At 41.6% G+C, this 26,742-nt stretch overlaps 1 protein-coding gene across 1 annotated transcript in view; it reads left to right on the top strand.

The window, feature by feature from the left end:
- Positions 1–24,506, top strand: part of LOC140204066 (integral membrane protein 2A-like) — a 34,283-nt gene extending 9,777 nt beyond the window's left edge. Inside the window, exons 2-6 of the mRNA XM_072270356.1 lie at positions 288–422; positions 15,279–15,476; positions 16,925–17,035; positions 18,153–18,303; positions 23,668–24,506. Coding sequence (XP_072126457.1) covers positions 288–422; positions 15,279–15,476; positions 16,925–17,035; positions 18,153–18,303; positions 23,668–23,756 — 684 coding nt within the window. The 3' untranslated portion in view covers positions 23,757–24,506. The remainder of the gene's footprint in view (positions 1–287; positions 423–15,278; positions 15,477–16,924; positions 17,036–18,152; positions 18,304–23,667) is intronic.
- Positions 24,507–26,742: the final 2,236 nt, after the last annotated feature.

Genomic DNA, 26,742 nt, shown 5'->3' with positions numbered 1-26,742 from the left:
GTTACTGTAGTAGAGCTAGAACCTGAACTTGCTACTGGAGTTGGAAAGAACTCCCTTTTGGCTCTATTATTTTAATGGCAAGTACAAATACTTGGACTGTAGGTTATTAAAGGAAATTTATGCAAAATTAGAGAATCTAATTTAACAATTAAATGAATATTAATTTTAGCACACATTTTTATTACTGAAAATATATTATCTGAATTCCATGGGAAAAGTATTGTTGAATGATAATTTAAGATTTTAGTATGGTATTAATTATGTTCTTTAACTTATTTCTTGTATAGGATCCTGAGTCTGCTGTAGCAAGTGGTGGTGATAATGCCACAGGGAGATGTCTGTTTACACTTCTTGGACTGGCTTTCATACTGTCTGGTTTAATAATTGGAGGAGCTTGTCTTTATCGATTCATTGTTCCAAAGGTAACTTGCTGAAGTAGTTGCATTTTGCAACATAAAATACATTGATTTTATTAAAAGGAACTTCATAGATGGAACATAGAATAGTACACCACAGGAACAGGCCCTTCAGCCCACCAGAACTGCGCTGATCACTAATACAAGATATACTTCGCCAATAGACAATTGCAGGCATTTTCATTATTTTCTTTTGACAGTTTGAGACACAAGTTTACAGAGGTTGTTTGTGGGCAAAGGGACACCCAGCAACTGGGAAGCTTTTAAATGTGAGATAGGAGGAGAATGTTCATGCTTGAGTGAAGGGCAAGACTGGTACGAGTAAGGAACCTTAGACGGTGAGAGATGTTGAGGCTTCAGCCAGGGAAAAGGAGGCATGGGTGTGAGGTACAGGCATCTGGATATAATCCCCTAGTGAAGTACAGGGAATGCAGGAGTAGTCCAGAGGAAATCTGGAGGGCAAAATGGGGCATTGGCTAGCTTTAGCAGAGAAGCTTGAGGAGAATTTAAAGACATTTTGTAAGTATATTATGGGAAAAGGAGCAACTAGAGAGAGCAAGGGACCCCTCAAAAACTAAAGTGGACATCTGTATTTGGAGCTGGAAGTGATGGATAAGGCCCTTGAATAATTCTCCTCTGAAAAGCCTGAAGATTTTGAACATTAAAACGTTAGAAAGTTTTTGACAAGAATAGGCTTTTCGGCCCAATAAAGCTTGCCATATTCCTATTCATATAGTGTATTGAAATAACTATTGAATTTAGATTTGAAAGTTTCCAAGATGCTACCCTCAACTACGCAATTAGGTAGTTTATTCCATGTGTCCACAACTTGCTGTGTAAAGAAATGCTTCCTGATGTTAGTCTGAATTCTCCCCTTAACCAGTCTCCACCTATGACCCTGTGTCCTTGATGATGGATTAATTTTGAAGTAGCAGCTGGCATCCACTTTAATTATACCCTTAATGATTTTGAACACTTTATCATGTCTGCTCTCATTCTACATCAACTTAGGCTAAAAAGATTAAATTCTTTCAATCTTTCTTCAGCCCTGGAATGAGTCTAGCTGCCCTTCTCTGAACTCTCTCCAGTACCCTGTAATTACATCCCTGACAAAATATGGAGACCAAAACTGTCCACAATGTTCAAGGTGTGGCCTCACAAGCACATTATACAGCTTAAGGAGAACATCTCTTGACTTGAACTCCACTGAGTGCATTATATAGCCCAACATTTAATTAGCCTTCCTAATTGCCTCTGTGCATTGTCTAGATGTTGATAGTATTGAGTCTACCAGGACACCCAGCTCCTCATACAGTGCACTTCCTCACTCAGGTACCCCATTGTACATTTATGCCTAGTATTTCTTCTTCCTATATGTAGTCTTTATATTTACTTAAATTTCACCTGCCATTTATTTGCCTGCATCTGGATTTTTAGATCTAACGGTATTGATTCTGCTGCCTGAATGTTATCAGCCTGTTGTTCCTAATTTTATGTCATCTAGTTTATTATCCAGGTCATTAATGTAATTATATCAGCAGCATCCCTAAAACTGATCCCTGAGGAACCCCACTTTTAATGTTTTACAGGTATGAAAATGATCCCCTCACTGTAACTTGTTTTTTTATTTTTAGGCCAATTCTACACCCATTTGGACACCTTACCCTGAATCCTACCTCTTGTAATTTGAATATTAACCTCTTGTGGGTACCTTGTCAAAAGCCTTATGAAAGTCCAAGTAAATGATATCATCCGCCCTATTGTTACCATAAGTTTCAGTTGCCTCTTTGTAGAACTCCAACATATTAGTAAAACAGGATTTCCCCTTTCTGAACCCATGCTTGCTTTCTGCTAACATACCTGTTCCTATCAGCTGCTTTTCCATCTCATTCTTTATTACTGTTTACATCATCTTACCTGCGATACATATTAAGCTTACAGGCCTATAGTTACCAGGGTCTCTTTGGTCACTCTTATTTACTGGGGCAACATTAGCCCATTTCCAGTCCCTAGGGATTTCACCAGTCTTCACATTGGAGCTAGGGAAAGTTCATGGATTGTCCATATTGCAGCGGAGGAGGTGTTGAATGTTCCAATGTATGAAGGTAGGTAAGTTAATGGAGCCTGTATACTGAAGAAAACTGGGTGACTGGAAAAAGAATATGGGAATCTTGGCTTAGATAGTTGCATTATTATTAGACACGGGTGAGGTGCTGGTAGACTAAAGGGTAGTGAATGTTGTGCTTTATTTAAGAAGGGCTGCAAAGCAAGGGGAGGTTGATGATAGGGCAGAATTGCAGTCAGTCGGATAAGTTGCATTGCAAAGGGGGACAAAATGGAAAAGGGTGATAAATATAGGACTGAAGGTGTTCTATTTCAGGGGTCCCCAACCCTTTTTGCACTGCGGACCGGTTTAATATTGACAATATTCTTGCGGACCGGCCGACCGGGGGTGGGGGGTTGCCAACGGACAAGAGTAGCAGTCAAATATGTTGGGTTTACCCCATGAAAGACTACAATGACCATGAAGCCTTGAACGGGCACCAGTGCGCATGAGTGTACGTGCCGATATTTTTCTACAAATAGTTTTTGGTGATTCTGTATGGCGGGGGGCGTGTTAATCACGACAGGAATATAGGTGATAAGTGGCTAATACACTCAATTTCGTTTCTAAAAGGGTTTATCTAACGAATTTAATATTAAACACGGCGCATATTTTCCTCGCATGAATATAGTGATAAGTCAATTATCAGGGGAGGACAGGGGAGCTTGAAGTAAGTGTTGAACGAACTCCCAGTAGAAGTGGTAGAGGCAGGTTTGATATTATCATTTAAAGTTAAACTGGACAGCTATATGGACAGGAAAGGAATGGAGGGTTATGGGCTGAGTGCAGGTTGGTGGGACTAGGTGAGAGTAACGTCCGGCACGAACTAGAAGGGCCGAGATCGCCTGTTTCCGTGCTGTAATTGTTATATGGTTATATAAGTCAATAGCTTCATAATATTTTAAGTAATGTTTGGATATTAAACACACAGCACATATTTTCCCTGTATGAACATATAAAATCATTGCAACACACCAATATCGCTGAATCTGTGGGAGCCCTGGGCTTGTTTCCCTGCAACAAGACGGTCCTATCGAGGGGTGATGGGAGACAGTGATACTCGAAGGGGGTTCCTTATGTCCAGTCTATTCCGCAATTTAGTTTTCGTTGCATTCATTGCAGAGATATGTTGGAAATGGAAGCAACATTTTCAGTGCTTTCGTGGCTATCTCAGGATATTCAGCCTCGGCTTTGATCCGAAATGCCGGCAGAGATGTTATGTCAAACATACTTTTCAGCCTGCCATCATTTGCAAGCTCGAGGAGTTGATCTTCTTCCCGCGCTGACATGGATGATGCGTGTGTAATGACCTTGCATGTGTTCAAGCTCAACAGTGGCCATGACAGGGAATGAGGAAAGGTGCAGCTGACTCCTATCGCCAAATCATATTGTTTCCTTGCGGCCCGGTGGTTGGGGACCGCTGTTCTATTTGAATGCATGCAGTGTACAGAGTAAAGTAGATGAATTTGTAACACAGTTACAGATTGTCATGTATGATATAAGCATCACTGAATAGTGATTGGGAGCTTTACATCCAAAGATACACATTGCATCCAAAGGACAGGCAGGTAGGCATGCCTTTGTTGGTAAAAAAAAACTAAATCATTAGAAAGAGGGGACATGGGGTAGGAAAATTGTGGGTATTGCTAAGAGTAAAATGATTCTGATGTGAGTTGATGGCCAAACAGTAGCAACAGTGTGGTCTGCAAGTTACAATGGGAGATAGAAGATGCGTTTCAAAAGGACAGTGTTATGATAGACATGGGAAATTTCAAAATGCAGGTAGATTGGGGGAAAACATTGGGAGGTAGATTGGGAGGAATCCTTAGGCAGTGATCATAGTAAGGTAAAATTCGCCTTGCAATTGGAGAAGGAGAAGCTAAAGTCAGGACGCAGGCACGAATTCTGCAGATGCTGGAAATTCAAGCAACACACATCAAAGTTGCTGGTGAACGCAGCAGGCCAGGCAGCATCTCTAGGAAGAGGTACAGTCGACGTTTCGGGCTGAGACCCTTTGTCAGGACTAACTGAAAGAAGAGCTATTAAGAGATTTGAAAGTGGGAGGGGGAGATCCAAAACGGTAGGAGAAGACAGGAGGGGGAGGGATGGAGCCAAGAGCTGGACAGTTGATTGGCAAAAGGGATATGAGAGGATCATGGGACAGGAGGCCCAGGGAGAAAGAAAGGGGGGAGGGAGGGGAAAAACCCAGAGGATGGGCAAGGGGTATAGTGAGAGGGACAGAGGGAGGAAAAGGAGAGAGAGAAAAAGAATGTGTGTATATAAATAAATAACGGATGGGGTATGAGGGGGAGGTGGGGCATTAGCAGAAGTTTGAGAAGTCAATATTCATGCCATCAGGTTGGGGGCTACCCAGACGGAATGTAAGGTGTTGTTCCTCCAACCTGAGTGTGGCTTCCAAATTCAGGATATCAGTATTTCAGTGATGCAAAGGAGTTCATTCAGCGGTTCATTCCGACCACCCAATAATAATAGGGACTTCAAGGAACAGATAGGGAGACAGATTCTGCAAAGGGTTGTTGTGGTGGGAGATTTTAATTTCCCAGATATTGATTGGCATCTCCCTAGAGTGAGGGGTTTAGATGGGGTGGAGTTTGTTAGGTGTGTTCAGGAAGGTTTCTTGACACAATATGCAGATAAGCCTACAAGAGGAGAGGCTGTACTTGATCTGGTATTGGGAAATGAACCTGGTCAGGTGTCAGGTCTCTCAGTGGGAGAGCATTTTGGAGATAGTGATCACAATTCTACCTCCTTTACCATAGCATTGGAGAGGGATAGGAACAGATAAGTTAGGGAAACACTTAATTGGAGTAAGGGGAAATATGAGGCTATCAGGCAGGAACTTGGAAGCATAAATTGGAAACAGATGTTCTCGGAAATGTGCGGAAGAAATGTGTCAAATGTTCAGGGGATATTTGCCTGGGTTCTTGCATAGGTACATTCCAATGAGGTGGTAGGGTACAGGAATCGTGGTGTACAATGGCTGTTGTAAATCTAGTCAAGAAGAAAAGAGCTTATGAAAGGTTCAAAAAACTAGGTAATGATAGAGATGTAGAAAATTATAAGGCTAGCAGGAAGGAGCTTAAGAAAGAAATTAGGAGAGCCAGAAGGGGATATGAAAAGGCCTTGGCAAGCAGGATTAAGGAAAACCCCAAGGCATTCTACAAGTATGTGAAGAGCAAGACGATAAGCCGTGTGAGAAGAGGACCAATCAAGTGTGACAGTGGAAAAATGTGTCTGGAATGGGAGGAGTTAGCAGAGGTACTTAATGAATACTTTGCTTAAGTATTTTCTACGGAAAAGGATCTTGGCGATTGTAAGGATGACTTACAGTGGATTGAAAAGCTTGAGAATGTAGATATTAAGGAAGAGGATGTGCCGGAGCTTTTGGAAAACATCAAGTTGGATAGGTCACCAGGACCAGATGAGAAGTACCCCAGGCTACTGTGAGAAGAGAGGGAGGAGATTGCTGAGTCTCTGGCGATGATCTTTGCATCATCAATGAGGACAGGAGAGGTTCCAGAGGATTGGAGGGTTGCGGATGTTGTTCCCTTATTCAAGAAAGGAAGTAGAGCTAGCCCAGGAAATTATAGGCCAGTGAGTCTTACTTCAGTGGTTGGTAGGTTGATAGAAAAGATCCTAAGAGACAGGATTTACGAACATTTGGAGAGGCATATTATGATTAGGAATAGTCAGCATGGCTTTGTCAAAGGCAGATTGTGCCTGACGAGCCTGATTGAATTTTTTGAGAATGTGACTAAACACATCGATGAAGGTAGAGCCATAGATGTAGTGTATATGGATTTCAGCAAGGCATTTGATAAGGTACCCCATGCAAGGCTTATTGAGAATGTAAGGAGGCATGGGATCCAAGGGGACATTGCTTTGTGGATCCAGAACTGGCTTGCCCACAGAAGGCAAAGAGTGGTTGTAGATGGGACATATTCTGCATGGAGGTCGGTGACCAGTGGTGTGCCTCAGGGATCTGTTCTGGGATCCCTACTCTTCGTGATTTTTATAAATGACCTGGATGAGGAAGTGGAGAGATGGGTTAGTAAATTTGCTGATCACACAAAGGTTGGGGATGTTGTGGACAGTGTAGAGGACTGTCAGAGGTTACACCAGGATATTGATAGGATGCAAAACTGGACTGAGAAGTTCCAGATGGAGTTCAACCCAAATAAGTGTGAGGTGGTTCATTTTGGTAGGCCAAATTAATGGTAAGATACTTGGCAGTGTGGAGGGTCAGAGGACTGTTGAGGTCTGAGTCATAGAAACATAGAAAATAGGTGCAGGAGTAGGCCATTCAGCCCTTCGAGCCTGCACCGCCATTTATTATGATCATGGCTGATCATCCAACTCAGAATCCCGCCGCAGCCTTCCCTCCATACCCCCTGATCCCCGTAGCCAGAAGGGCCATATCTAACTCCCTCTTAAATATAGCCAATGAACTGGCCTCAACTGTTTCCTGTGGCAGAGAATTCCACAGATTCACCACTCTCTGTGTGAAGAAGTTTTTCCTAATCTCGGTCCTAAATGGCGTCCCCTTTATCCTCAAACTGTGACCCCTTGTTCTGGACTTCCCCAACATCGGGAACAATCTTCCTGCATCTAGCCTGTCCAACCCCTTTAGGATTTTATATGTTTCAATCAGATCCCCCCTCAATCTTCTAAATTCCAACGAGTACAAGCCCAGTTCATCCAGTCTTTCTTCATATGAAAGTCCTGCCATCCCAGGAATCAATCTGGTGAACCTCCTTTGTACTCCCTCTATGGCAAGGATGTCTTTCCTCAGATTAGGGGACCAAAACTGCACACAATACTCCAGGTGTGGTCTCACCAAGGCCTTGTACAACTGCAGTAGTACCTCCCTGCTCCTGTACTTGAATCCTCTCGCTATAAATGCCAGCATACCATTCGCCTTTTTCACCGCCTACGGTACCTGCATGCCCACTTTCAATGACTGGTGTATAATGACACCCAGGTCTCGTTGCACCTCCCCTTTTCCTAATCGGCCACCATTCAGATAATAATCTGTTTTCCTGTTTTTGCCACCAAAGTGGATAACTTCACATTTATCCACATTAAATTGCATCTGCTGTGAATTTGCCCACTCACCCAACCTATCCAAGTCACCCTGCATCTTCTTAGCATCCTCCTCACAGCTAACACTGCCGCCCAGCTTCGTGTCATCCGCAAACTTGGAGATGCTGCATTTAATTCCCTCATCCAAGTCATTAATATATATTGTAAACAACTGGGGTCCCAGCACTGAGCCTTGCGGTACCCCACTAGTCACTGCCTGCCATTCTGAAAAGGTCCATAGGACACTCAAAGCTGCTACGCAGGTTGATTCTGTGGTTAAGAAGGCATACAGTGCATTGGCCATCATCAACCGTGGGATTGAGTTTAAGAGCTGAGAGGTAGTGTTGCAGCTATATAGGACCCTGGTCAGACCCCACTTGGAGTACTGTGCTCAATTCTGGTCGCCTCACTACAGGAAGGATATGGAAACCTAGAAAGGGTGTAGAGGAGATTTACGAGGATGTTGCCTGGATTGGGGAGCATGCCTCAAGAGAATAAGTTGAGTGAACTCGGCCTTTTCCCCTTGAGCGACGGATGATGAAAGGTGACCGGATAGAGGTGTATAAGATGATGAGTGGCATTGACCGTGTGGGTAGTCAGAGGCTTTTTCCCAGGGTTGAAGTGGCTAGTACAACAGGGCACAGTTTTAAGGTGCTTGGAAGTAGGTATAGAGGAGATGTCAGGGGTATGTTTTTTACGCAGAGAGTGGTGAATGTGGAATGGGCTGCCGGCGACGGTGGTGGAGGTGGACATGATCGGGTCTTTTATGAGACTCCTGGATAGGGACATGGAGCTTAGAAAAATAGAGGGCTGTGGGTAAGTCTAGGTAGTTCTACGGTAAGGACATGGTCGGCACAGCTTTGTGGGTGGAAGGGCCTGTATTGTGCTGTAGGTTTTCTATGTTTCTATGTTTACAGAGGCATGAGAGGAGCTGGCCAAAACTGATTAGAAGGGAACATTATCAGGGATGATGGCATAGAGGCAATGGCTAGAGTGTCTGAGAACTATTCGGAAGGCACAGGATAGATAAAACTCAAAAAAGTAGTAATTTTAAGGGTAGGATGACACAACCGTGGCTGATGAGAAGTCAAAGCCAACAAAAAAGCCAAAGGGAGGGCATATAATAGAACAAAACATTTGTGAGAAGTTAGAGGATTGAGAAGCTTTTAAAAACTAACAGAAGGCAACTTAAAAACCCATAAGAAAGGAAAAGATGGAATACAAAGGTAAGCTAACCAATAGTATTAATATCAAAAGCTTCTTCAGATATATAAAGTGTAAAAGAGTAATGAGAGTAGATATTGGACCAGTAGAAAATGATGATGGAGGGACAGGAATATGGAAAGGAAAAGGTGGGTGAACTGAGTAAGTATTTTGCATCATTCTTCACTGTGGAAGACACTAACAGTATGTCAGAAGTTTGAGAGGATCAGTGGGCAGAAGTTTGTGAAGCTGCCAATACTAGGAAGAAGGTGCTTGGGAAACTGAAAGGTCTGAAGGTATAGAAGTCACCAGTACAAGATACTGAACACCCAGCTTTCTGAAAGAGGTGGCTGAAGGGATTGTGGAGGCACAAGAAATGATCTTCAAGAATCAATTGATTCCGTAGGCCTGGAAAATTACAAAAGTTACTCCACTCTTCAAGAAGGGATAAAAACAGAAGACATGAAATTATAGGCTAGTTAGTCGGACCTCAGTGGTTGGGAAGGTGAAGGATTTGATTGTTAAGGGTGAGGTTTTGTGGTACTTGAAGGCACATGATAGAACAAGCCAGTCAGTACGGTTTCCTTAAGGGAAAATCTTGCCTGACAAACCTGTTGGAATTCTTTGAGGAAATAACAAGCAGGATGGACAAAGGAGAATCAGTTGATGTTGTGTACTTAGATTTTCAGAAGGCTTTTGACAAGGTACCATGAAGTTGCTTAAGTGCAGATGGTATTACAGAAAAAATAGTAGCATGAATAGAGTTTTGCTGATTGCCAAGAGGCAAAGAGTGGAAAGAAGCGAGCTTTTTCTAGTTGGTTGCCAGTGTTGGATCTTTTTTATCGCTATATGTGAATGATCTGGATGACAGAATTGATGGCTTTGTGGTCAAGTTTGCAGACAATATGAAGATAGGTGGAGGGGCAGGTGGTTTTGAGGAAGGCTACAGAAGGACTTGGATTAAGAAAATGGGCAAAGAAACAGCAGATGGAATACAGTGTTGGGAAGTGTAAGGTCATGCACTTTAGTAGAATAAATAAAAACATCGACTATTTTCTAAATGGAGAGAAAATCCAAAAGTCTGAGGTGCAAAGGGACTTAGGAGCCTTAAAGGTTAATTTGCAGGTTGAGCCTGGTGAGGAAGGCAAATACAATGTTAGGATTGATTTTGAGAGGACTAGAATATGAAAGTGTGGATGTAATGTTGTGACTTTATAAGGCACTGGTGAGGCCTCAGTTGTTGTATTGTGAACAATTTTGGGCCCTAATTAAGAAAGGATGTGCTGACTTTGGAGAAGATTCAAAGGAGATTTACGAAAATGATTCCGGGATTGAAAGGTTTATGATATGAGAAGCCTTTGATAGCTCTTGTCCTGTATTCACTGGAATTGAGAATGAGAAGGGGTCTCCGAAACCTTGTTGAAAAGCCTCAATAAGGTGGATATATAAAGGGTGTATCATAGAGGAGTCAGCCTCAGAATAGAGGGACATCCATTTAGAGGGGTGAGAGAGGAATGATTTTAATAGGAACTTAAGGTCCAATCTTATTACACAGTGTGGTATGTTAGTGGAGTGAACTGCCAGAGGAAGTAGTTGAGCCAGGTACGTTTACATAGACTGTGGAGAAAATCCTCATGAATAGGGATCCTGGGACTGGTTGGGCTGAAGGGATTGTTTCTGTGCTTTATGATCATAGTCATAGTCATACTTTATTGATCCCGGGGGAAATTGATCCTATAACTCTGCATCAGCAAGTTTTTGTACAGTCTGAATATTTCATGATTGTTAATGAAAAACACATCCTGGAGAGTCCTACACTAGCATATATATCAGAAGTAGAACTTATGGTAAATTTGGCATATTTTCATAACGAAACCTCATCTAAAGATCATTGTGTATTTCCTGTGCTTGACTATTTTTTTATATAGGTGTTACTGGAATGTAAGCCTTGCAGCAAGGCAAATTTTCAGAAAAAGCAGGAGGGAAAAGCCTGGAAAGATAGGCTGGAGAGCCTTGCATAAGTGTTATGAATGTTGTTGAAGAATATTCTATGGGTTGGGATTTATATTTATCTGGAAGGGCAGGAGGAGTCAGCGTGGTTTTATAGAGTGTCTGTAAAAAGTATTCACTCCCCCTTGGAAGTTTTCATGTTTTACAGTTTTACAACATTGAATCACAGTGGTTTAGTTTAGCTTTTTTGATACTGATCAACAGGAAAAGACTCTTTGGTGTCAAAGTGAAAACTGATCTTCACAAAGCGATCTAAATTAATTACAAATATAAAACACAAAATAATTGATTGCATAAGTATTTATCCCCTTCAAGTTAGTATTTAGTAGATGCACCTTTGGCAGTAATTATAGCCTTGAGTCTGTGTGGTTCGATCTGTATCAGCTTTGCACATCTGGACACTGAAATTTTTTCCTATTCTTCTTTACAAAACTGCTCAAGCTCTGTCTGATTGACTGTCAGAGTGAACAGCCCTTTTCAAGTCCAGCCACAAATTCTCAATTGGATTGAGGTCTGGACTCTGACTTGTCTACTTCAGGACATTAACTTTGTTGTTTTTAAGCCATTCCTGTATAGCTTTGGCTGTATGCTTAGGGTCATTGTCACTGGAAAGCAAATCTTCTCCCAAGTTGCAGTTTTCTTGCAAACTGCATCCAGGATTTCCCTGTATTTTTGCTGCATTCATTTTACCCTCTACCTTCACAAGCCTTCCAGGACCAGCTGCTGTGAAGTATCCCCACAGCATGGTGCAGCCACCACCACGCTTTATGGTAGGGATGGTGTGTCTTTGATGATGTACAGTGTTTGGCTTACGCCAAGCTTAGTGTTTAGTCTGATGGCCAAAAAGCTCAATTTTGGTTTCATCGGACCATGGATTTGTAGTTAGTAAAGGATACAGCAAAATATCAGATGGAAAGTTGGGTGGAACATGGAGCCGGCCTTACAGTTAAACATCTTGTGCTGCACAAATTAATGATATCTAATTCTTTCTGCCTGCTCATGGTCCATATCGGCCCATTTGCTGCATGTTCACGAGCCTCTTGAGCACCTCCACTGCCACCCTGTCAGCACATTGCAGGCACCCACCAGTCAGTGTAAAATAACCTGCTATACACAGTTCCTTTGAACTTTCCCCTTAACCTTAAATGCATGCCCTTTAATGTTAGATATTTCAAACTTGGGAGAAGATACCAGCTGTCTATCCATGCCTTTCATAACTTTATAGGCATGATCTCTCCTCAGCTTCTTTGGCTCCAGAGAAAGCAAGCTTGGTTTGTCTAACTGCCCTTGTAGTGCACACACCCTACTCGAGGCAACTTCCCGGCAAACCTTTTCTGCGCCCTCTCCATAGCCTCCACATCTTTCCTGTAAGGGGCCGAGCAAAATTGAATGCAGCACCTCAATTATGGTGTAACCAGAGTTTTATAAAGCTGCAATGTGATTTCCTGATTCTTGAATTCAGTGCCTCGATTAATAAAAGCAAGCATGCCATACACATGGTGATAGATGGAACTTAAGATGAAATTCTGGTAGGATATATGTTCAAATCTTCATTTATTATCAAAATATACAACTCTGAATTTCTTCTTCTCTACATAGTCATGAAATCAAAAAGAAAAGAAAGGCAACATGATAATCAACCCCCAAATCCTTCCTCCCCGCACAAAAAAAACAAAGATATAACAGGCACATCAACCCTCCTCCGCGCACAGAATACAGACAAAACTGTAAGACTTGAAAAAGTCCAAGTCCAGATCCAAAACGCAGAAAACCTGGGTGGCGTACTCCCTCTGTAGCAAAGTGATCTCACCAGTGATAAACAGGCAGTCTCCCCTCTCCTGAAGAGCAGCCTCACCAGTGATAAACAGGCAGTCTCCCCTCTCCTGAAGAGCAGCCTCACCACTGATAAACAGGCAGCCTCCTTTCTCAATGCAGAGCAATCTCACCAGTGATGAAAGGCAGTCTCCCCTCTCCTGAAGAGCGATCTCAGTAGCAATAAAAAGGCAGTCTACTCTCTCGTTGAAGAGCAGCCTCACCAGCGATAAACAGGCAGTCTCCCCTCTCCTGAAGAGCAGCCTCACCAGCGATAAACAGGCAGTCTCCCCTCTCCTGAAGAGCAGCCTCACCAGCGATAAACAGGCAGTCTCCTTTCTCAATGCAGAGCAATCTCACCAGTGATAAAGAGGCAGTCTGCCCTCTCTGGCAGCAGAGCAATCCCCTAGCAATTTAAAAAAAAAAGGCAGGCAGCTGGCATTTCAATTTCCCTCGTCACTTTAATTGGTAAATAATGGAGGCTTTAATCAGCAAAACGGAGTTGAACATCGGCTTGCAACCTTCTTGCAATGAGGTTCCCACATGCTGCCTCTGCCTCAGCCTCCTTGGAGACTGCAGAGAGCTGAAACACCCAAACAATCTCCGAACTGCAAATAACAGGCTCCAACGGTTCCAGAATCACGTTTAAGACAAAAAACAAACATATAAGACATAAAAGAAGTGAAATATATGGTTTCATGATCTATCCTATCCATAAGATATTATTTGAAGTAGTTTTGTATGCAGGCACATCTTGACTGGAAGTCAGAATAGTTCATTTGATGGCAGGGACCTGAGGAGCATTGAAACAGACTATAGGTTTTAAGTCTCCCTGAAAATGGTGACGTAGACAAATAGGTTACTGAAAAATGCATTTGGCGTACTTGTTTTGAGTGAAGCATTTACTTGTTTCGATAAGATGCTGCACAAAAGACTTGTCCATAAGATAATGATGCACAGAGTTGGGGGTGATGTGTTAGCATAGATCGAGGATTGGTTAACTAATAGAAAGCAGAGAGTTGGGATACCTGGCTGTTACTCTGGTTGCCAATCAGTGGTGAGCGGTGTGCCGCAGGGATCCGTGCAGGGCCCACAGCTGTTTACGATATGCCTTAACGATCTGGAAGAGGGGACTGAGTGTAGTGTATCTAAGTTTGCTGATGACACTAAATTGAGTGGAAAAGCAAATTCTGCAGAAGATACAAAGAGTCTGCAGAGAGATAATTGACAGGTTAAGTGAGTGGGCAAGGGTCTGGCAGATGGCGTACAATGTTGGTAAATTCAAGGTCATCCACTTTGGAAGGAAAAATGGAAGAGCAGATTATTATTTAAATGGTGAAAGATTGCAGCATGCTGCTGTGCAGAGGGGTTTGGGAGTGCTTGTGCACGAATCTCAAAAGGTTGGTTTACAGGTGCAGCAGGCTTTCAAGAAGGCAGTGGAATGTTGTCTTTCATTGCTAGAGGGATTGAATTTATGAGCAGGGAGGATGCTACAACTGTACAGGGTTCTGGTGAGACCACATCTGGAGTACTGTGCGCAGTTCTGGTGTCCTAACTTGAGGAAGGATATACTGGCTTTGGAGGCAGTGCAGAGGAGGTTCACCAGCTTGATTCCAAAGATGAGGGGTTAGTCTATGAGGAGAGATTGAGTCGCCTGGGACTGTACTCGCTGGAATTCAGAAGAATGAGAGGGGATCTTACAGAAATAATATAGAAAATTATGAAAGTGATAGATAAGATAGAGGCAGGAAAGTTGCCTCTAATAGAACTGGTAGGCAAGACTGGAACTAGGGAACATAGCCTCAAGATTTGGGAGAGTAGATTTAGGATGGAGATGAGAAGGAACTGCTTTTCCCAGAGGATGGTGAATCTGTGGAATTCTCTGCCCAAATGAAGCAGTGGAGGCTACCTCTGTAAATATATTTAAGACAAGGTTGGATAGATTTTTTGCAGAGTAGGGGAATTAAGGGTTATGGGGAAAAGGCATTAGGTAGAGACGAACCCATGGTCAGATCAGCCGTGATATAATTGAATGGTGGAGCAGGCTTGGACCAGATGGCCTATTTCTTATGTTCTTATGAAACAGTTAGAAGTGAAGAAATTCACTTGGATTTTGCCTGGATTAAATAAGTTTAGTTGAGTAGCTTTCACAAGTTTAACATGTAAGAGGATAAATTTAAAGGAGACTTGAGGGATAAGATGTAGAGTGAGTTCCTCGTGAAGCTTCAAGTAGATACGTGCATTTAAATGCTTGAAGGTGCTTTAACAGGTAAGGAAGTATGGAGAGGTGAGGACACATCGTGGGGAAAACTGGATTAGTATTTGTCCACAACAACGAGGTGGCCTGAGTAGGTCTGTTTTTATGCTGTGCCTTTCTATGTAAAGTTCAGTCAGTGGTCATTTAAATAGTGGTTCATGAAGTTGGGTTGTGAACCTACGAGAACGTTAGAGTACTCACAATGGTATAAATGGGAATTATACAACCTGCACAGGTGGAGTTTGCCATAAACTCTAGCATTGGTGTAATAATTTCACACCCGGAATGGCATCTTGGAATCCGTTTAAAGCAGAGTTTGTAATTATTCTATTTCCTTTAATGTGGTTTTTACAATTGTGCTTTTTTTCACCAGAACAAAGTATTTCATGGCGAAATGCGATACTTTGATTCCAGTACCCAGCCACATACTCCAAAAACGGAAGCTCCCTACTTTCTTGCATTTGAAGATGTGCAGTTCTTGGGAAATAATGAAAATGTGGCAGTAATCAATGTCCCAGTTCCAGATTTTGAAGATTATGATCCAGCAGTCATCATTCATGATTTTGAGTTGGTATGGTTAGATCTTGCAACTAATTTTTACATAAGTTGCAGTGTTATGTACAAATGTTTTATAGTGATGCAGTATATTATAGTCCATGGTGTTAATGTACTCCTTTGAGCATGTCATCCATAAGTTATATTTTTAGAGAAAATGTAAGATTTAGGATTGTTTTACAAGGTATGATGTTGTTTTATAAAGACTCATTAAATTTGTTTCTTAAATCAGCAAATGAACATCCTGCATCTTAAATACAATGATTTTGTGGCAGATCCCTACAATTCATCTTTGCTGATTTGCAGAATGTTGTGGTATTTTGATATTTTGTGAAGTTTGAAGTTGAATGATATATGTATTGACTTTTACACCCTAGATGATGATTATGTGTGGTGGGTGGGGTGAAATATGATAAACTTCCGTAGTGTCAAGATTTTAGTGCTGCAATTCCATGAAAGTGAAGGAGAAATTCTCAGGAAAGGAAAGAGAAAAAAACGCTCATTGGGCATTGACTTATCTATTTCATGGCAATAATTTATGACTTTTGAATAAAGTCAGTCAGAAATGTACCCGTTTTTTCATTGCTGCTCTTCTAAAGAATGAATGCCAAACAACTTTTGTCTAAGGTTTCCACTTCTGATTTCAAAATTAGATTTCTTGGGCTAAAACAAAAGTCCAGTGAATTAATTGTGGTCCTGAGTTAACTATATGATACCTGTTCAAACATTGTTTCTGATTTCTACATCAATATGTACCACATTTTTGTTGTGGTATTTTCTATAAAGCCTGATTTCCAATCTGTGGTCTTAATTTAATGCCAATTTGATTACAAATTCAGGTACCCAGTGGTGGTCTATTTTTAAAATTCCATTGGCCTTGGTTACCATCATTCATATATGCTAAGATAATCAGGATTTTACATGGTGACATATATGTATTTTGTAAATAAACTTACTTTGAACTTTGAGATCAGTCTGCTTGAAGGTCGCTGATTCCTCCCTGAGGATAATTTTAGCGTGGCATCAGCTATTGTTTGCTTCACCCATGCAGACTAAATGTCAGTAACTTCATGAGTATAATCTGTGAATCAGAATTCCTTAAGTTCATGTCAGAGAGAGTGATGACTTTATAAGTAGATTGGGAAACGTTCACATCTTACTTCTGGTGCAAGTATCTTACTAGAAATTAGCATACCAGAATAAGTTTTTAAAATCACTTGAATGTAATATCAATAACCATGAAACTAGGACTGATCTGAAGTTATTAAGTGAATTTAATTTCCACAACTCCCACGGTGAGATTTGAATTTGAAATGTTATGCCAGACTCAGAATATTGTTCTCTGGGCCACTACTTGTTTCAAGTACAGCTTTGATTATTTGATAGAAATGCCCAAGTTAAACGTTTTAAAATTGCTGCAGATGTTTTTCTGCTTTCTTAAGTTCTCCTGCTTTCTGCTTTTAGCTTTTGACTGCATATCTCGATCTGAGTTTGGATAACTGCTATGTGATTGCACTGAATACTTCTATTGTTATGCCTCCACGTAACTTATTGGAGCTGTTCATGAAACTTGCAGTAAGTATCAGTAAATGTGTTTTCACTATAATTCAAGAATATTATTCCTGAATTTTGGCTAATCCAGGATGGAATTTTTCACTGGTACTTCTATATCTGCTACGATGACATTCTTAACACTGAATTTTGGTATTGTTTTACACAAAAGATTGAGCAGAGTGAGATCGTAAAAATAACTGGATTGTTCTCAGCTATTAAGTCAGGTGATTGAAATGTTAAAAGAAAATCATAGTCAAGAGAGAATTAACCATCCCAATTTTTTTGAACAATCATGAGGAAACTTTGTTCAATGGTAATAAACAGATTAGATGCAGGAAGTATCTTCTGCTAGCCATAGATAAGGGGTAAGTAATTTAAGACTGAGATTTAGCAGAAATGTCTTAAGAGTGTGGAACCTGTTTAGTCCTCTACCACAAAGTAGTTGAAACCCGATTCATGTATATTAGCTGTTTTGGGGGCAAGAGGCAATAAGATAGTGAATCAGAATCCGGTTTAATATCACTGGTATATGGCATGAAATTTGTTGTTTTGCGGCAGCAGTACATAAAAAATACTAAATTACAATAAGAAATATATAAAAATTTAAATTAAGTAATGCAAAGAGAGGAGGAATATAGTCAGGTAATGTATGTGGGTTCATTGTACGTTCAGCTATGTGATGGTGGAGAGGAAGAAGCTGTTCCTAAAACGCAGAGTGTGTTCCTTCATACTCCTGTACCACCTGCTTGATGTTAGCAACGAGAAGAAGGCATGTCCTGTGTGGTGGGGGTTCTTCATGATAGATGCCAGCTTTTTGTGGCATTGCTTTTTGAGGATGTCCTCAATGCTGGGGAGGCTGGTGATGAAGCTGCTGAGTGTGGAACTTCTTGCAGCTTGATTTGATCTTGTGCAGTGGCCCCTCCATGTCAGGCGGTGATGCAACCAGTTATCTTATGGATATTGTTGATCAGCACTTTTGACAATTTTAGATTTGATTATTTTGGCCTTGCTCGCTGAACACTGATACTTCCCAGGAATTTGTAAATCGTTTACTGAGGGAAGATCCGTTTTTTTATATGACCACTCAAAGGTTGTAATTTGGTAGAATTAATGGATTTTGAATATCTGTTCTCAACAGACTGGTTCCTACTTGCCTCAGACCTACCTTGTTCATGAAGATTTGGTGGTAACTGAACGTATTGACAATGTTGATCAATTGGGTTATTTCATCCACCGGCTCTGTTCAGAGAAAAACACCTACAGGCTGCAGCGTAAAGAAATGGTGAAAGGTACAGTTTAAATTACGACTTGACATCTCATGGAAATGTGCCAAAATATTAACCAAATTGTTACATTTGAAGCTTCCATTTCGAGCTGCATAGCCTCATTAGTTAAAACCTAGAGCACAGAAAGCGCCCCTTCAGTCTACACCAATCCACATATACTAATCCCATTTGCCAACACTTGCCCCACAGCAATCTGTGCTCCTCCAAATAATTTAAATGTTGTGGAGGACCAGCCTCCACCACCCAACAGCAGTACACTCTCTTTCAGATTTCCAAAACAATCTTGAATTCAAAAGTCAACTTTTGCTGGATCCTGTTGAAGGATTTTGACACGGGCATAGATATGTGAAGCATGGAAGGATATAGGTCATGTGCAAAAAGAAGTGATTAGACATCATCAACTGAATTAGATAACACAACATGGGAACCAGAGTGCCAGAACAGATGGTGGAGAGGGTGCGGAGGCAGACCTCAGACAAAGTTAGGAATTGTAAGGTTGATCATGGTGTGACTAGTGTCCTAAGCTGTGTATATTTCAATGCAATGTAAGAAGTATCATAGGAAAGGTTGATGATAGTGCTGAAGATGAGGTAGCTGGTTTACAAACAGAGGCAATGTGTACTGAATAGAGGCTGTTGATAGGGCAAAATTGCAGTCAGCAGGATGAGTTGCAACGTAAAAGGCAGACAAAATGGAAACGGGTGAATACAGGACTGAAGGCGTTCTATTTGAATGCGCACAGTATATGGAATGAGGTAGATGAACACACAGCACAGTTGCAGATTGGCATGGATGATGCTGTAGGCGTCATATTGATGATGCTGTAGGATACATATTGTATTGAAAGGGCAGGCAGGAAGGCAGAGGGAGCAATATTGCTTTGTTGGTTTTAAAAAAAAAAATCAAATCATTAGAAAGAGGTGACATAGGGTCAGAAGGTGTTGAATCATTGTAAAAAGACCCTGATGGGAGTTGTATGTTGGTATTGTTGAGTACCGCCAAATCATTGTTGACTCATGGGGGCGCTATCTAGTTGTCCATAGGGATTTCAAGGCAAGATACGGAAGTTGATTGCCAGGCCTTTCTTCCAAGCAGGTACTCTTCCTGCCCAGGTTAGTACTTGGTCCGCCTCGAAGTCCAGTGTTGATGCCATTACACCTCTAGACAGCCCAGGAGTTGTATACAGACCCCCAAACAGTGTAAGGATGTAGTCTACAAATTAAAACAGGAGATGAATGTTAAAATAGTCTTGGGTGGCTTCAATATGCAGGTAGATTGGGAAAATCAGGTTGGTGCTGGATTATAGGAGGGGGAATTTCTGGCTTTTTAAAGCAGCTCGTGGTTGAGCCCACTGGAGGTTCAGCTATTCTGGATCAGGTGTTGTGCAATGAACTAGAATTGATGCGAAAGCTTAAGGTAAAAGAAACAACAGGGCAAGTGATCAAAATATGATCAAATTTATCCTGAAATTTGAGAAGGAGAAGCTAAAGTCAGTTGTATCAGTATTACAGTGGGGAAAAGGGAATTACAGAGGCACGAGAGAAAATTGGCCAGAATTGATTGGAAAAGAACACTGGCAGGGATGAAGACTGGAATTTCTGAAAGCAATTTGGAAGGCTAACAAGAGAAGTCAAAGCCAACATAAAGCCAAAGAGAGGGCATATAAAGAGCAAAAATTCGTGGGAAGTTAGAAGATTGGGAAGCTTTTAACTATGAAAGTAAACTAGCCAATAATATTAAAGAGCGTATCAAAAGGTTCTTCAGGTAAATAAAGTGTAAAAGAGAGATGAGAATGGATATTGGACTGCTGGAAAATGTGCTGGAGAGGTAGTAATGGGGGGGGGAACAAGGAAATAGCGGACAAACTGAAGAAATATTTTGAATCAGTCTTCACTGTTAAAGACACTAGCAGTATGGTGGAAATTCCAGGTGTCAAGGGTCATGATGTGTGTGAAGTCACCATAACTACAGAGAAGATTCTTGAAAAATTGAAAGGTCTGAAGGTAGATAAATCACCTGGATCAGATGGTGTACATCCCAGATTTCTGGAAGAAGTGGTTAAAGAGATTATAGAGGCATTAGTAAAGATCTTATAATAATCACTAGATTCTGGAATGGTTCTGGAAGACTGGAAAATTGCAAATGTCACTTAACTTTCAAGAAGGAAGAGAGGCAGATGAAAGGAAACTATAGGCCAGTTAGTCTGACTTCATTGGAATCGATTACTAAGGATGAGGTCTCAGGGTACTTGGAGGCACATGATAACATAGATTGTAGTCAGCATGGGTTCCTCAAGGGAAAATCTTGCCTGAGAAATCTATTGGAATTCTTTGAAGAACTAACAAGCAGGGTAGACAAAGGAGAATCGGGTGATATCGTGTACTTGGGTTTTCAGAAGGCATTTGACAAAGTGCCACGCATGAGGTTGCTGAACAAACCACAAGCCCATGTTATTACAGGAAAGATTCTAGCATGGAAAAAGCAGTCGCTGATTGGCAGGAGACAAAGAGTGGGAATAAAGGGAACCATTTCTGGCTGGCTGCCGGTGACTAGTGGTGATCCTCAGAGGTCTGTGTTGTGAATGATTCTCTTTACATTATATGTCAATGATGGAATTGATGGCTCTGTCACAATGTTTGCAGACAACATGAAGGTAGCTGATGAGGCTGACAGTTTTGAGGAAGTAGAGAGGCTACAGAAAGACTTGGATGGATTAGAAGAATGTGCAAAGAAATGGCAGATGGAATACAGTGTCAGGAAGTATATCGTCATGCACTTTTAGTAGAAGAAATGAAAAGGTTAACTATTTTCTAAATGGAAAGAAAATACAAAAAAACTGAGATGCAAAGGGACTTGGGAGTCCTTCTGCAGGGTTCCCTAAAGTTAACTTGCAGGTTCAGTCTGTGGTGAGGGAGGCAAATGCAATGTTAGCATTCATTTCAAGAGGACTAGAATATAAAAACAAGGACGTAATAATGTTAAAAAGTTATTAACACTGGTGAGGCCTCACTTGGAGTACTGTGAGCAGTTTTGGGCCCCTTAGAAAGGATGTGCTGGAACTGGAGAGGGTTGAAAGGAACTTCACGAAAATGATTCTAGGATTAAATGGTTTGTCACATGAAGAGCGTTTGATGGCTGTGGGCCTGTATTCACTGGAAAGAAGAATGAGGAGTGTCCTCATTGAAACCTATCGCATGATGAAAGACCTTGATAGAGTGAACATGGTGAGGATGTTTCCTATGGTAGGAGAGTCTTGAGACCAGAGGACACTGTCTCAGAACAGAGGGGCGTCCTTTTAGAACAGAGATAAGAATTCCAAATCTGTGGAATTCTTTGCCACAGGCAGCTGTGGAGGTCAAGTCTTTATCTACATTTAAGGCTGAGGTTGATAGATTCTTGATTGGTCAGGGCATGAAGCGATATTGGGAGAAGGCAGGAGATTGGGGCTGAGAGGGAAATTGGATCAGCCAGGATGAAATGGTGGAGCAGACGCGATGGGCCAAGTGGCCTAATTCTGCTTCTATATCGTATGGTCTCCTTTCAGATTCCTTCTTCCCAGTCTTTTATCTTCCCCACCCACCTGGCTTCACCTTCTAGCTGTCCTAACCCTCACCACCTTTTTATTCTGGCATCTTCCCCCATTCCTTTCAGTTTTGAAGAAGTGCCTTGGACTGAAATGTTGACCGTTTATTCAATTCTGTAGATACTGCCTAACCTGCTGAGTTCCTCCAGCATTTTGTGTATGCTGATTTGGATTTCCAGCGTCTGCAGAATGTCTTGTGAATATTATCTTCCCATGTGCTGATAACACAGAGTTGATCTGTCCAGGTAGTCATGCTCTTTGCATTAGAGTGGACAGCTTGGCCTTTCATCCCTCCTGTGTACCATGCCCACTCTGCCTTGTGTTTGCATTTGACTGTTTACTCCTATTCCCTCACCACCACCTAAACTTCATCCAATTCCTTTGTCAAATTAATTTAACCCCTCCCCATAAGCATGAACAACCCTTCCTACAAAGATGCCTCTCCAATTGTGGTTCAGGCACAACTGCTCTGTCACCTGCCACCTTTCCTAGAAACAGTCAACAATTTTGTGGTGACCTGTTTATTAAATACACTATTAAGGATGTCATAAAATACAGAACAGGCCCTTCAGCCCACGATGTCTCTGCCAGTGCTGAATTAGATCATATATCCACCTTGCATATTCATGTGTCTGACAGCCTCTTGTACACCTTTCTTGTATCTGCTCCCAGCACTTCCCCAGGCAGCCTGTTTCATTTATCCACAACTTCCTTTCTCTATCCTGGCAATGCTTCTCATAATTTTATAAATTTGTCTTCTCCTCTCAGCCTCCAGTGCTACAGAGAAAACGTCCTGAAGTTTGTCCATCATCTCCCTATAGCTCAAACTCTCTTAACCAGGGAAAATCATAGTGACCTCTTCTGCACCCTTTCCAACGATTTCACATCGTTTCTTTAAGGGGGCATGCACATAACACTCCAGTTGCAGCCTAACCGAAGTCTATATAGCTACAACATGACTCTAGGACTCAATACCCTGAACAATCTGGGTACGCATACTACATACCTTCTTTACCCATCCACCTACTTGAATGGCTGCTTTCAATGGGCTAAGGACTTGGACCTTGATATCACTCTGTACATCAGTGCTGTTCAGGGACCTGCTATCAACTGTATAGTCTCTCCTTGGTTTTGACTTCTTCAAATGCAACAGCTCAGTTGTTTGGTTCAAACTCCAGATGTTGTGTATTGTGGATGCTCCACTATGAATCCATCCACTACCCTAATTGCACCATAAATCGGTCAGAGCTCTAGCTGGACACACTTCCTGCAAACATGATCACCAGAGATACTGGAAATGTTCCTGATTTCCCAGATAGCACTGAGGAATGACCTTGTCTCTAATTTAAGGAAATAACTAATTAGGCTGAATTGTGCTTCAGAGCGGGCTTTATCCCGCTGAAAAACAACCTATCATAATTTGAAATTTCTTGCCTTTACATCCACCTTAAAGCTGTAAAGAAAGGTAAAAGTCTCTTATCTGGTGCTCCTCAGCAAAGCCTGCTTTTGCAGACCACCGCATTCCAGGTTTGCAGTATAAAACTATAGTTTCTCTGTCTCTGTTTTTATCTATAATCTATATAGATGAAGTTAATTTATTGTAATTAATTTTAAAAAATCACAACTGCTATTAGAAAAGATGCCCTTGTTTACTTAGCTGAAATGGTATCTTCAGGTGAATAAAAGAAGGCTGCGTACATGTCAGCTTCGGCCATAAGTATAAAAGTAGTAAAACAACGTGTACTTATTTCTTTACTCACTAAGCTTGTCTTTTTCATTCATAGGAATCCAGAAACGTTCAGCTGGAAACTGTCACCAGATTAAACACTTTGCAAATAAGTTTGTCACTGCTACTTTCATCTGTGAACCATGAGAAATTATTTTTTTCCCCACTGACTTTGGATGCTTTACTCATGTGGTGTTCTTACCATTATTTGACAATCAAAGGCCTTATTGGCTATGCTTTGCAAGTTGTATTCTAGTGCAAGTACTGTTGCTTCCCTAAAGGCTTTTAAAATGCAGCTTCTGTTTGCACTGTTTATTTAACAACATTTATTCTTACAAATTTTGCAAACATAGTTTATATTCCTGATGTATTTGATCTGCTCAGAGGAATTTAAATAAAATATTGGTGTTGGGTAATGCAAAGATATCTTTTATAGTAATTGCTTTCTTTAAAGTACTTTGAAGAATTAGTATGTGCCAGCATCGTGGGATTGGAATTTGTGCAACTACTGTATTGAGATTATCAATTTATAATGTAAAATTTGAACTGTGTGAAATGCCTTGTTTCTGATGTATTATTGAATAGTTTGATGTTTGCACATTTGATTATCTGCTTACTTAAAATGCAGTTCTAAAATTGCTTTAAGTGCTCATCTGCTGTCACTATTTCTTTAACTTAACAAACTTAAGTTCTGTATCTCCATAAGCTCCATCCTTTGATTACATCTGACCTGGTTATAATATGGAAATTTGTGGAAAATTCACCAGATTTTGTAACATTTTGATAGTATATTTAGCAGGTTTATTGAACCCGGGGGCTACCTATTGGTATAGATATATAAATTACTAACCCTGTGGAGTATTAAACTTCTATCTTCATTAAATGTCTACAAAGTTATTGCAGCCTGTTTTTGTTTTATTCCATTTCAGCCTTACTATAACAGCAGGTGTTGATGACATAAAGTTGTGTGATTGTGTGCGATATGCACCCTGGAAGGTGCTGCTCCAAATAACACAGCTAGCTAGTAGCACTCATTAGTTCAATAACTCTTTGGACCTCACTGGAAGTTTTACCTTGGATATCATGTTTTGGTAATCATGTTTGAAATGTCGTATCCTTTAAGTATTCAGAGACAGTGAGTAAAACTAACACTCACAACAAGCTGGAGGAACTCAGCAGGTCGGGCAGCATCGATCGTTTCCATGGATGCTGCCCGACCTGCTGAGTTCCTCCAGCTTGTTGTGAGTGTTGCTTTGACCCCAGCATCTGCAGATTATTTTGTGTTTAGTTAGTAAAACTAATAACGCTAGTTAAATCAATACACACAAAATGCTGGAGGAGCTCATTGGGCCCAGCAGCATCTATGGAAAAGAGTAAACCACTAACGTTTCAGGCCGAGACCCTGTTGCTTTGACTTCCAGCATCTGTAGATTTACTGATGTTTGTGAAGCCAATTAAAGACTAGTTAATAAGTCATTTGAAATTAGCACTGTTCTGAATAGGCTCATGGTAAAAGTGTAAATCTGGTTAGTTTCACATATTATAATGTCAATGATAGTTTCCTTTGCGTCACTAGAGTTGGTATCTATTCTCTACATGAATTCCTGTTTCTTGTCCATAATGACTAAAATGTCCTAAACTAGTCTTATTTCCCTGTGTTTGGTCCATGGTGGGCTTCACAGCTGAACAGGTGAGAAGACAGTTAAAACGTCTCCACCCAATCAAGGCTGCTGGCCCAGATGGTGTCAGCACCAGGGTGCTCAAAGCCTGTGTCCTTCAGCTATGTGGAGTACTTCACCATGTCTTCAACCTGAGCCTGAGTCTCCAGAGGGTTCCTGTGCTGTGGAAGACGTCCTGCCTCATCCCTGTGCCGAAGGCGCCGCGCCCCAGTGGCTTCAATGACTATAGACTGGTGGCATTGACCTCCCACATCATGACGACCCTGGAGAGACTTGTTCTGGAGCAGCTCTGGCCTATGGTCAGGCCACACTTAGACCCCCTCCAGTTCGCCTACCAGCCCCGACTAGGAGTTGATGCCATCGTCTACCTGCTGAACCATGTCTATGCCCACCTGGACAAGCCAGCGAGCACTGTGAGGGTCATGTTTTTTGACTTCTCCAGTGCGTTCAACACCATCTGCCCAGCTCTGCTGGGGGAGAAGCTGACAGCGATGCAGGTGGATGCTTTCCTGGTGTCATGGATTCTTGATTACCTGACTGGCAGACCACAGTACGTGTGCTTGCAACACTGTGTGTCCGACAGAGTGATCAGCAGCACTGGGGCTCCACGGGGACTGTCTTGTCTCCCTTTCTCTTCACCATCTACACCTTGGACTTCAACTACTGCACAGAGTCTTGTCATCTTCAGAAGTTTTCTGATGACTCTGCCATAGTTGGATGCATCTGCAATGGAGATGAGGCTGAGTACAGGGCTACGGTGGGAAACTTTGTCACATGGTGTGAGCAGAATTATCTGCAGCTTAATGTGAAAAAGACTAAGGAGCTGGTGGTAGACCTGAGAAGAGCTAAGGCACCGGTGACCCCTGTTTCCATCCAGGGGGTCAGTGTGGACATGGTGGAGGATTACAAATATCTGGAGAGTACGAATTGACAATAAACTGGACTGGTCAAAGAACACTGAGGCTATCTACAAGAAAGGTCAGAGCCATCTCTATTTCCTGAGGAGACTGAGGTCCTTTAACATCTGTTGGACGATGCTGAGGATGTTCTATGAGTCTGTGGTGGCCAGTTCTATCATGTTTGCTGTTGTGTGCTGGGGCAGCAGGCTGAAGGTAGCAGACATCAACAGAATCAATAAACTCATTCGTAAGGCCGCAATGATGTTGTGGGAATGGAACTGGACTCTCTGACGGTGGTGTCTGAAAAGAGGATGCTGTCCAAGTTTCATGCCATCTTGGACAATGTCTCCCATCCACTACATAATGTACTGGTTGGGCACAGGAGTACATTCAGCCAGAAACTCATTCCACTGAGATGAAACACTGAGCATCACAGGAAGTCATTCCTGCCTGTGGCCATCAAACTTTACAACTTCTCCCTTGGAGGGTCAGACATCCTGAGCCAATAGGCTGGTCCTGGACTTATTTCCATCTGGCATGATTTACATATTATTA

This window comes from Mobula birostris, chromosome 10 (assembly GCF_030028105.1).
Source record: "Mobula birostris isolate sMobBir1 chromosome 10, sMobBir1.hap1, whole genome shotgun sequence".
Lineage (NCBI taxonomy): Eukaryota > Metazoa > Chordata > Chondrichthyes > Myliobatiformes > Myliobatidae > Mobula > Mobula birostris.
Note: the sequence above shows the minus strand (reverse complement) of the source record. Positions and strands in the feature narration are given on the sequence as shown.